This window comes from Dama dama, chromosome 23, assembly GCF_033118175.1.
Source record: "Dama dama isolate Ldn47 chromosome 23, ASM3311817v1, whole genome shotgun sequence".
NCBI classification, from domain to species: Eukaryota; Metazoa; Chordata; class Mammalia; order Artiodactyla; family Cervidae; genus Dama; species Dama dama.
In genome coordinates this window covers 54,076,782-54,088,958 of record NC_083703.1, presented here as the reverse complement: position 1 = coordinate 54,088,958, position 12,177 = coordinate 54,076,782, and the positions used below count along the sequence as shown (strand labels likewise).

General features: G+C 52.4%; 1 protein-coding gene across 1 annotated transcript in view; it reads left to right on the top strand.

Annotated features, from left to right (window-relative positions):
• The window catches only part of PRPF6 (pre-mRNA processing factor 6), a 34,242-nt gene that overhangs the window by 18,636 nt on the left and 3,429 nt on the right, over positions 1-12,177 (top strand). The window contains exons 11-18 of the mRNA XM_061126796.1: positions 530-748; positions 5,353-5,475; positions 7,403-7,524; positions 8,951-9,089; positions 10,435-10,554; positions 10,745-10,921; positions 11,322-11,455; positions 12,084-12,175. Of these exons, the coding sequence (XP_060982779.1) occupies positions 530-748; positions 5,353-5,475; positions 7,403-7,524; positions 8,951-9,089; positions 10,435-10,554; positions 10,745-10,921; positions 11,322-11,455; positions 12,084-12,175 (1,126 nt within the window). The remainder of the gene's footprint in view (positions 1-529; positions 749-5,352; positions 5,476-7,402; positions 7,525-8,950; positions 9,090-10,434; positions 10,555-10,744; positions 10,922-11,321; positions 11,456-12,083; positions 12,176-12,177) is intronic.

The following is a 12,177-nucleotide window of genomic DNA, read 5'->3' as shown; positions in this document are numbered from 1 at the left end:
TCCCAGCTGGGGGTGGCTCTACCTCAGAGCCACTTGGATTTCTTGAGTTTTAGGTTTCCGGTTCATAGCATTCTCTGAAGTGACTTTTGGTCGTGGGTCTATGATGTCCAGCCTGTTTTTAATTATCTTATGTGTGTTGTGAAATTCTCCAAACAAAATTAATCTTAATTTATTTACATAAAAATAAATAGAGCCCATACACATTTTTGGTGATGAAATGTTGAGAATCAAAAGCTGGGGTGTGAGTACTCCAGGCAGCTGAATACCCGTGCCCTTTCTAGTTGGTGAGGTGACAGTCTTGTCCTGTTCACCTTCTGTCCTGATACTGTGTACCTTTTACCAGTGATTGGAATGTGGGACTGAGGGCCTGTCACCTAGCCACTAGATCAGTCAGCAGTGTAACCACACAGCTTTCGGATGAGCGGGAAGTGCTATAGCACATGATCCCGGGCCCTGTTTAAATGGGCCTTGGGAGCTCGTGCTGCATCCCGTGGAGGGTGCCCCTGACTTGATGGGTCTCTCCTTGCAGCTCTGGCTCGCCCTGGCGAGGCTGGAGACCTACGAGAATGCCCGCAAGGTCTTAAATAAGGCCCGGGAGAACATCCCTACAGACCGCCACATCTGGATCACGGCCGCCAAACTGGAGGAGGCCAACGGGAACACGCAGATGGTGGAGAAGATCATTGACCGCGCCATCACCTCCCTGCGTGCCAATGGCGTGGAGATTAACCGTGAGCAGTGGATCCAGGTGAGGTCAGCAGGTGCTGTGGTGTCCGCTTTAAGCACGGATGCCCTCCTGCTCGTTAAGAGTCCCTTGGAGGGCTGGGACTTTGGGGTGGCACCTGAAAGGTGTGTCCTCACGCTGGCAGGCAAAGCAGGCATGGGGTGCCTCTCGTGTCATCGCTTTGTGGCTTCTGTGGTGTGAAAGCTTGAGCAACTCAGGGGAGACTTTTGCATTTTGACACGTGCGGTCAGCCCCGCTTTTCCAGGAGAGAATATGGTTTAAGAGAGAATGAGCTTTAGCGCATCTGTCACTCTTCTCGACTATGGCCAGCCAGGTCTCTGAAGGTGTTCTAACCCAGCCAGCAGGCCAGGTACACTTTCCCACCTCCTCCTCCCACTGCATGAGCCATTGCATGGGCAGCCAGGAAAAGTGCCTCTTTACCTGCATCCGCCTCACTCTGTCAGGAGAGCCCTACAGCCAGCCCCTGTGCTTCACCATTGCCTCTCAGCCTCGGAAGAGGGCCCGACCCTGCCCCTCTCCTTCTTGTGCCCCTGCTGCTGCTGTTCTGCTTACCCTCCTCCCAGTGGCCCCTCTGCTGCTGCAGGTGTCATCGCTGAGGGCACCTCCCTCCCCGCAAGGAGAGGGTGTCGGGTTGCTGCGTCCTGCTCCTGGGCCCTTGCGGCAGTACTGTTCTCTGCCCTTCCTGTGGTGCGCATATTTTACAATTTTGGGTGCAAGGCCTCATGTATACCCTGAAGTCTCATCATCTGGATTCAGCCCCTTTATTAATATTTGTTCAGTGCTGTCTAACCATGTCATTCCCATTTTGACATTCTCATACCTTCATGTGGATCCAGTTTCCAGCTGGTGTCCTCTTTCTTCTGCCTGACGGACTTTGTGACCATTTTTTACAAGCAGGCCTGCTGATATTCAGTTCTTCCAGCCTTTAAATGTCTGTTAAGAGTCTTTACTTCATCTTTGTTTACTTCATCACATGTTTCCTCTCAGTGTGGAGGTCTAGGTTGGCAGTCTTTCCTTTCAGTGTTTTTTAAAGACACTGTTCTTGCTGGCCTTGTTTCCATTGAGACACCTGCTGTCATCTTTGCTCTTCTGTACATATATCTTTTAAAAAAATTTTAATTAAATTTTTAAAAATGTTTCTAGATTAAAAGATTTAGAAATGCTTTAAGGATTTTTTTATAGCATTGGTCTTGAGCAGTTTGATTGTAATTCGCTTTGTGTGGTTTTCTTCATGTTTCTTGTGTTTGGAGTTCAGTGTCTTGGATCTGTGGATTTCCAAATTGTATCAAATTTGGAAAATTTGTGTCCCCTGTTTCTTCTCAACCTCTTGCAGGTATGGTTATGAGGGTTTGCGCCTCTGTTTTCTAAGATTTTTATTTTTTTGGTGTTTACATTTAGGTCTGTGATCCATTTGCATTAAGAGTTGAGCTTCATGCTTTTTTTTTTTTTGCTTCATGCTTTTTTAAGTGCAAGGTCTATCATTGGCTCCGCTGGGTCTCCCCCCGGTGAGTCTCCCCCCACAGTCCAGTGCTGTTGTGGAGAACCGTGGTCCTGTGTGTGGAAGTTCACTTTCAAGTCTCTGTCCTTCACTGGGCTGTGCATCTGTGTTGTGCCAGCACCACTGTGTCCTGCATACTGTGGCTTTGTAGGAAACTTTCAAATCAGGAAGTGAGTCCTCCTGCTTTGTTATTTATAGACTGTTTTGGATGTGCTTGGTTCTTGTGTTTTCATATGAACTTTAGGATCAACTTGTCAGATCCTGCAAAATAGCCAGAGGGGATGTTGATAGACACTGCATAGAATCTGTAGATCAGTTTGGGGACTATTGCCGTCCTAATAGTAGTAACTCTTCCAATCTGTGGGATGTCTTTCCATTCATTTAGTTCTTTTAAAACTTAAGAAAAAAAAAATGATTTATTTAATTTGGGGAGCTCTGCTGGGTCTTTGTTGCTTCACATGGGCTTTCTCTAGTTGTAGTGCGCAGGGGCTACTCTTCTTTATGGTGTGCAGGCTTCTCATTGCGGTGGCTTCTCTTATTGCACAACATGGGCTCTAGGGCTCAAGGCTTCAGTAGTTGCAACTTGGGTTCTTAAGCACGGGCTCAGCAGTTGTGGTACACAGGCTTAGCTGCTCTGTGGCATGTGGGATCCTCCTGAAGCAGGGATCGAACTTGTATACCCTGCATTGCGAGGTGGACTGTTAACCACTGGACCACAAGGGAAGCCCTAAAATGTTTTTCAATAATGTTTTAGCATACTAGTATTGCACTTACTTTATGTATTCTAAAGTGTTTTACTATTTTTCATACTGTCATAAATGGGATTTTTTCTTAATTTCATCTTCAGGTTGTTCGTTGTTATTGTATAGGAGTATAGTTGATTTTTAAATGTTGATCTTATGTCCTGCAAAATCATTTATTAAATTGTAATACTTGCAGTGGATTCTTTAGGATTTTCTGTATATTGAATCATGTTGTGTGCAAATACAGGTTTACTACCTTTCCAATCTGGATGCGTTTTAAAATATATATATATATATATATTTATTTTTGGCTATGTTGGGTCTTAGTTGCGGCATGCAAGATCGTCCACTGCAGTGCATGAAGCTTCTCTCTAATTGTGGTGCATGGGCTCAGTAGTTGCCACGTGGCATGTGGGTTCTTAGTTCCCTCACCAAGGATTAAACATGTGTCCCCTGCATTGGAAAGCAGATTCTTAACCACTGGACCACCATAGAAGTCCCCGGATGCCTTTATTCCTGTTTAATTGCCCTGGTTAGGGCCTCAGGACATGCTGAAGAGCAGTGGTGAGAGCCCCCTCTGGTTCTGGGAGACGTCTGGTCTTTCCTGTGGGTGTGATGTGAGCTCGTCTGCTCACTGATGTTCTGATTCATCTTATATGACTTCTGTTGCTTTGTCCTCACGTTTCACTAATCTTTTCTTCTGTAATTAATGTCTCATCTGCTGTGATTGAGGACATTTTTCATCTCAGATCTTGCCTTTTTCACTAACAGGAATTTTGGTTGTTTTAAAAACCTTCTTTGACTTGTTTCATGTTGCCACACAGCAATTTGCCATCCATGGATTATGGTTATAATAGTTGTTCTAGTGTCCTTGTCTGGGCCCGTCGGAGTTGATTTTGGTACATGTTCTTCCTCATTATGGATTGTCTTTCCCTGATAACCTTTCATTTGTCACATTTTCCCTTGTGGGGGCCGGGTGCTTTTGTGTCTCTGTGAACATTCTGGGCTCTGGTGTTGGACCTTGGTTCTGTTACTGAAGGTGTTCTGACCCTGTAGGTCTTGCCTCAACACTTGCTGGGTGGGACCAACCACAGTCAGTGGGGCAGGTTGGTACTCAGCCCTCTGTAGAGGCAGCCTCTCTGGGTTTCTGCTCAGGGTCTTGTGTCTCCTGGGGATCTTCACTTTGGCTGGTGGGAACAGGTGCTGTCCTGGACACACCTGTGTTCTGAGGAATGCTCCTGCTCATCCTTTTGGACAGTTCTTTCTCTCCCTTCTGTGCTGGTTTATGCTCAGTGGAGACTGTGGGGGACGCTGTGCAGACTGGCTGCCTGGGCCATCTCCCTGGGCGGCTCTCCTCCCTCGTGCCTGGTGCTCTGTGCTCTGCCCCCAGCAGAGGGCTGGCCTGGGCCACCTCATGAGCCTTTGGCCTTGGCTCTGCTCTGCCTGGGATACTTTTCCCTTCACAGCCAGGGCAAGGGAAGCCTGACTCAGCCTGTCCCACCAGCCTAGGGTCTCGGTGACAGCAGTAGCAGGGTGCTTCTTACTCTGTTAGCCATTGCAAATGGTGTCCTGGCGCACCCATCATTTGGCATGAATGGGAATATATTCCTTAAAACACTTTGCTGGGTGAGCCTCTGTGAGTTTTGTTTTGATAGAGAGCTTGAAGTTGCCCTCAATAGAGGTCGTCCCTGCATCCGTTCCACCTCTGCCTGCGTCTCCATGTTGTGGTCTGATGTTTGTGAGTGAGCCCTGGTCTTTGCCTTGCTGGTCCTACCTGCCCGCCACACAGGAGCCTCAGGATACTTGGTGTCTCATCTCTGAACCATGGCTGTCCTCTCTGCTCATTCTGAGGATTGTTCTCCTGAAGTTCAGTGCTCTTCTGCTGAACATCCAGCCCCCCTGCCTGCCGGAGCGCCTCAGTGTCTGGTCTCTCCATAGGCTACTGTCTGGCTTTCCTTGTGTTGGGCTCTGTACCCCCAGCAGGTCTCTCTCTTGGGTTAGAGTGGCTTTTCCTTTTGTCCATTTTGAATCTGGAGCCAGGCTGACAGTACGAACATGTGTGACAGTATGAACGTGTTATTCCCACTGCTTTGGAACTTTCCTGTAGCCACCAGGTTGCCTACTCTAGCACTTGGTACAGGTTAGGTGCTTCTGTGATATTTGCTAAATGAATAGGTTGGGGGTGTGGAGCACTTAACCTGCAGTGAGGGAGGAAAGGATGCTTCACAGTGGGTGGCAGCGTCGGGGCCCTGAGGGTACAGGAACCCTCAGGGCCTGTTCCTGCAGCCCTCTCCCTCGGGCCTAGTGTCTGTCTGCGAGACCCCTGCAGCTCTGGGCAGTGAGTTCAGTTCTGTGCCCTCTTTCAGGATGCTGAGGAGTGTGACAAGGCCGGGAGTGTGGCCACCTGCCAGGCAGTTATGCGTGCTGTTATCGGGATTGGCATTGAGGAGGAAGACCGGAAGCACACGTGGATGGAAGATGCCGACAGCGTGAGTGTGGCTAGTGGGAGTGTGCGTTGTGGGGAACGGGGTGTGGTTTGGAAATCTTTCTGATCTGCTGATTTTTAAATATAGTCACAACTGTAAGGAGCATAGTTCTCTATTAACTGGGGTCTGCTGCAGAGGTGGGGTGTTAGCGCTCACTACCCTGACCTGGCCCAGTTCCCATGCTTTCCCAGCTCTTCACCCCTGACCTCTGGACATCCCCCACCCCCATCTCTGCTATAACCTGCATTTCAGAAAACACCTGCATGTGAAGCATGCACTTTGAGGAGACTCCCTTGAGTGGTGTTCCAGAGACGAGATTATGGGCTCAAGATCGATAAACATATTTAAGGCTTTTAAAACCTTGAATTTGGTCCTCTCTTTTTAATAGCCTTTTATTCTAAAATAATTTTAGACTTACAGAAAAGTTACAAAACTGAGTGGAGAATTCTTTTAAGCCCTTCACCTAGATGCCCCCACATTTACCAATTTCAATACACGCCTTTTTCTTCTCCACATGTGCACATGCTTGCTCACACATGGCCTTTATTTTCCCCGAAGTATTTGAGACCACATCACACATGTGGTGACCCTTTTGCTTTAAACACTTCAGTGTGTTTCTTTAAAAGGAACCTTCTCTTGTGCAACCACAGCACAGCTATCAGACTCAGGAGATCAGCGTTGATTAGGACCAGGAGGATATAATCTGGGGCCTTATTCAGATCTCACTGAGGCGCTCACTGAATGCTTTTTGGGTTTTGGTGGAGAAACTACTCAGGGTCACATGTGCAGGGTCCATGACCCTGAGTCTGGGCGGGGGAGGGAGCTTTGATCTGTCATCGTTTTTCATGATTCTGACTTTCTTGAGGGTACCGACCCCTTGGTTTGGTCTCCACACTGTGTCCTCATGGTGGGTTCTCCTCTTTGTGGGACTCTGTCGTGCTGAGTGGGTGGGGGCACACTCAGCTCTGAGCAGCCCAGGGGTGTCTGCCAGCTTCCTCCACAGGAGGCTGCTGCGGACCTTTGTAACTCATGTTCTGTGGGGAGACCCTGAGACTGCATAAATGTGCCATTTCTTAGCAAACCGGCCCTATAGTTTGCGGGTCGGTTAGTGCTACTTTTGGCCTGAGTCAGTTACTACTACAGGATGTGTCAGGTGCTGGTTTTCTAGATATCATGGCACCTGTGTTTGATGAGAGATGCTTAGCTGGACTCCTACTGGCAGAGCTTTCCTTTCTCCCTTGTCCACTTGGGCCCTCACCTCGTCCTCCCGTCCCTGGACATAGGCTGTGGCTGCTGTCTGCAGCTCACTGGGTGTCTCATTTGTAAGCTGGGTGTCTTGTGAGCACTAATGATGCTCTAATGTCACCTGTCGTGACAGGTGACATTAAAGGCTTTTTGTTATGTGACATTAAGACCGAAAATTGTGAAGGATGACCTAACAGTCTCCTGCAGTCTCCACCCTGGGAGTAGATCAGCAAATGGGCAGCACAGCACAGCTCCTTCTGGTCGTTGAACCCTTTTAATTCTGAGTGTGGGCTTGAACTTCATGCTTCATCTCTTACCTCATTGCTTGACAATATGGGGGCCTCAGGGGGTGTCACCCTGCAGATGTCAGATTGAGGAGCAGAACCCTCAAGCTCTCTCAGACTTTCTCCTGTTTCTCTGTTGTCTCTTTGGGTTGGAGTAGGCCTGTCCTCAGCGCTGTGTGGCCTGCAGGAGGAGCAGAAGCCCTTGGTGCTCAGTATTACCCCAGGGGCAGGCCGGTCCACCAACCCCCTGGAGTCCTAGCCCCAGAGACTTTGTAACGGGCTTCCAGGGCCTGGGGCCTGGGTCAGGAGTCGTGGATCGGGTACCCCTCCTGGGTTGATGGCACCCAGCCCCCTCACTCCTCTCCCCTGCCCCCTCACTCCTCTCCCCTCTCTCCATCTAGTGCGTGGCCCACAACGCCCTGGAGTGTGCCCGAGCTATCTACGCCTACGCCCTGCAGGTCTTCCCCAGCAAGAAGAGCGTGTGGCTGCGGGCCGCATACTTCGAGAAGAACCATGGCACCAGGTATGTGGCAGGCCTGCCACCCTGTGCTGCATTTAGGCCTCTCATCCCCGTGGGTGGGCAAGAGCCACATTGGAGGTCAGGCCTCTGCAACGAGGGGTGGGCTCTCCTGTGGCAATTGGGCTGTTCAGCTGAGCTGTCTTTCTGGCACCTTCTGTAATAGCATTCCTGCTGCTGTACAGTTGAGGAACCAAGGCACTGAGGGGCCCATCTGCCTGCAGTGAGCTGGGAGCACTGGAGTCCTAGGGCTCCCTGGGGCAGGGCTGGGGCCCCGAGGCCCCCGTCTGTGGGGCTCTGGCTTCAGCAGCGTGGGCGGTGCGGCATCTGGGCCCAGGGAGGCCTGTTTTTCATTTCAGCTGTGCTGGATTTGGGTTTGGGCTGGTTTTTGTGCTCTGAGGAGGTCCGTGACAATTTTATTTAATTGTTCTCTTTAATTGAAAAAACCTTTTGTGTCTGCCTTATTGGCTGTAAGTGCTGATTGAATTAGATGTTGCAATTCAGTCAGCAGTTAGGTGGGCAGCCTCTGCTTGGATCCTCTACCGCATCCTCTGTGTTCGGGCCTTGCTGGTCCCACCTGGGCTGCAGCTGGGAGCACAGGGCCTCTGTTGCTTTGCTTTTGTCTCATTCAGTCTCAGGCTCAGGAGTCGCTTGATGTTCCTGTCCCCCCACCCCACACACACCCCCACTAGCTGCTCTGTGTCTTGCAGTTAACTCCTTTGGGCACGTTTTGAAATGACTGTGCAAGTTCACCCAACTGTCCTGTCCAGAGCAGGGCCTTGCCCGCAGGTCTTCGTCCCTGGGCTCAGGGGCAGTTCCCATCCCCCGGGTCTGGCACCTATGGTAGACTGAGGAAGCCGAGCCTTCTTGTTCTGGTGTCAGGCTTCACACCACACAGAGCAACTCCATGTGCTCACTCGATCTTGCAGAGACCTGAGGAGAACATCTGTGCCGGGGGTGTGCCAGGGTGGTGGGCCACACAGGGTTGGGGCTTCATACCTGAAACCCGGGCTTCATGCTTGATAGTGACCTAAAATAACTTCCTTCCAGAAATAAGACAGTTTCTCTGGATGCCAAAGAGTAGGTACAGGTTGTAATCTTTATTGGCGGATCTGTGGTTAGAGATGAAAAGGTCCCCGGCTCCCAGACCGCGAAGTTATCGCGCCTCCGGGACACCCGGCTATAAAAGGCTCCCTTGAGAAGCTCCATCAGACTCTGCTGTTTGAACAATGCGTGGCTTTGTAGCACCCTCCTCAGTAGTTGATTTTAGAGCCTTTATGGAGAGAAAAGATTTCCCCACACTCTCCCCATTGTAAAAGTCTGGTAAATCATTTATAGCATCGAACTTTGAAGCAGTAACTGTCTTTTCAGCGCTCGTGGCCTAGCTGCAAGTGGCCCGTGTGCTTGTGGTGACCGTCCCCCTGTCTTGCAGGGAGTCACTGGAGGCCTTGCTGCAGCGGGCCGTGGCCCACTGCCCCAAAGCAGAGGTGCTGTGGCTCATGGGCGCCAAGTCCAAGTGGCTGGCCGGGGACGTGCCTGCGGCGAGGAGTATCCTGGCTTTGGCCTTCCAGGTGGGTGAGGGGTAGGCCATGGCCCGAGGGCTCCAGGGTCCTGTGCCCGCCTCCCCTGAGCCCTTCCTGCATTATTGACAGGAGCTGACCTGAGAGGTGGAGCATGGTCTGATGCAGGGAGTTTGGGTGCTCTGGGGACAGCTGGGGCCCTGAGGGGGTCTGAGAGCAGGAAAAATGGCCTGGGTGATGGATACCTACCTCTTGTTTGCTGCCATTCAGTGTGACCCTGGGCTCAACGTTCCACAGCATAGACTCAGGGAGACAGGAAGGCTGGGACAGCCAGCGGAGAGCTGTGTCCCTGCACAGGTCCCCTCCTAGGTGCACGTGAGGCTGTCTGGTACTGCGGGAGGAAGTCCTGTCCCTGCACTGGAGCACAGGCACCTGCGCTGGGTCCCACGTGGGCCGCCTGTTGCCGCCCAGGCTGTCAGTGGGTGGAGCTGTGTTTGTGGAGGGTGGCTTCGTGGTTGGTGCCGGGAGCTCTGCGTTTTTCTCTGATTTTTATTGTCACATGGAACATCCTAGTAGTTTTTGACAGCAAGGTTCAGTCAGCGGTTTCCAGCATGCTTTTCTATTAACTGGAAAGACGATGTCACTCTGTGGTTTTCATCTAGGCTGGCATAGTGATGCCTGTCCCTTGCTGAGTGAATATGTGGAGGGGACTGGCCTGGGCTTCCCTCTGCTCTCGTGTCTGTTTGGGCGCCCTGGGTGGAGGACGGCCGCTGCTCTCCGGGTGGTTCTGGTCCTTCCCACCACCGCCAGGCAGTGCTGCCTGTGTCCTGCGCTCTCCTCTCCTTACCTGTCTCTGTGGGGCTGCTTCTCAGGCTGGGGACATGGTCAGGCTGAGTGTGCCCAGCAGCTGACTGTGCTGTCAGGAGACTGGAGGGCACTGCCCATATGTCTGCCGGACTCTGGGTTGTACGTGGCCTAGTCCCGACCCTGGGAACCCTCCCTGCATAGTCTGTGATAACCCGGGCATCCTTCTGTCCTTCCCACACTGACACACTGGGTGGCCAGTTCCTCATCCCCAGGCTTAGGAGTGAGCAGGATTGGGTGGGTGGATCCATGTAGGTGAGACATGAGTGAACTTTTGCAGCAGGTAGAGGGTGGTGACTGGAGGCACGGCCTAAGTGCTGCAGCTGCCACACATCTGTGCCAGTGTGGCAGGCCAGCTTACTCATGAGGAAGTCCACGTCCTGGGGCTTTGTTGCCGATTAGTCTAGGACATGCCTGCATCAGACTGTCCTGCTGCAGAGCATGGCTCAGCACAGCCCAGTTCCTGGACCGGCTGCTTCCAGCCAGGGGAGCCCTTGCCCCACTCATGGCTGATGCTGCTGTTCCTCTGCAGGCCAACCCCAACAGCGAAGAGATCTGGCTGGCGGCCGTGAAGCTGGAGTCTGAGAACAATGAGTACGAACGGGCCCGCCGGCTGCTGGCCAAGGCGCGGAGCAGCGCGCCCACTGCCCGGGTAAACAGAGCCCCCTGCCCACTGTGAGCAGCCCCCAAGGTCATGTGCTCAGAGCTCATTTGTTTACTCTTGGCTTTAAAATGCACTGATGTATGTAGCCACAGTTTGTCCCAAAGACACAGGGCAGCGTTCAGGCTGAGCTGTCAGTGAGGCAAATGCCAGAGCCAGGCTGAGGCTATCTGCTCCCCAGGTGTTCATGAAGTCTGTGAAGCTGGAGTGGGTGCTGGGGAACCTTGTGGCCGCCCAGGAGCTGTGCGAGGAGGCCCTGAAGCACTATGAGGACTTCCCCAAGCTCTGGATGATGAAGGGGCAGATTGAGGAGCAGGAGGAGCTCGTGGAGAAGGCCCGGGAAGCCTACAACCAGGGGGTGAGCCTCCACCCCACATGGGGCACCTCACCTCAGATAGTTATTGTTACAACCTGCTTGGACCCAGGCTCAGGGGAGCTGTGGGCTCGGGGCCAGTCTGTTCCCTCACCCAGCCTTCTGCCCCTGCCAGGCTGTAACTGCTATATTCAGCAGCGTACGGACTACGGCCCGTGTAAGGCACAGGCTCCTGAGCCCACACCCATGTGCACATGTGTATGGCACAGCGTGCTCACGAAAATGCCCCATACACGTGTGCACAACACAGCTGTGTGCATAGTGACACACCTGGGTGTGAAATGGCTGGGTCTCTGAGGGCACACGTAGCCCTGACTCAGCTTGAGGTGCCAACACAGCGTCACAGATGCCTGCTGAGTCTTCTCTCTTGTGTCTGTGGCTGCAGTTGAAGAAATGTCCCCACTCCACCCCGCTGTGGCTTTTGCTTTCCCGGCTGGAGGAGAAGGTTGGGCAGCTGACCCGAGCTCGGGCCATTCTGGAGAAGTCTCGCCTGAAGAACCCAAAGAACCCCGGCCTGTGGTGAGTTCCCGTGCCCCCGGGAGCTGACTTCGCTCACACCAAGTCCTTAGTGCAGCACTTTCAGCTCAGGCTCCATGGATGGGAAGGTGCAGTCTGTGAAGAGTCCTGTCCCAGCTGTGAGGGTGTTCACATAAGCCTGAAGATAGTTGGATGCAGTGTGGCTTGTGCTGGGATTGAGGGTGCCCGGGAACCAAGAGCTAATGAGGGGGCATTGGGGTGGATGGTGCCAAGAGAGCGGACTCTACAGAAGAGGTAGTATCTGGGAGGGACCTTGAGGGATGATTAGGAGTTTCCAGATAAAGATGGCATTCTGTCCATAGGAGGCTGTGCACACAGACTCCAGGTGTGGGGCTTCAGGGTGTCAGTACCCTGAGGTGCCCCAGCAGCCACCAGCAGGCCTATCTGTCTCTATCCTGCCCATCTTCACTCGTACCTAGATGACCTCAGAGTCCAGGTTTATGGCTGCCCATAGGCTTGAGGTGGGGATCACCCATGTCTCCCTTCTCTGGTGGACGAGCTGCTGGGCAGCACAGACAACTCCAGCTGCTGAGGCTCCTCAGGACCTTCTGCTTGTCGTCAGGAACTGCCAGTGGACAGTGTTCTACCCTGCCCGGGTTTCTCTCTGCAGGCTGGAGTCTGTGCGGCTGGAGTACCGTGCTGGGCTGAAGAACATTGCCAGCACGCTCATGGCCAAGGCCCTGCAGGAGTGCCCCAACTCTGGT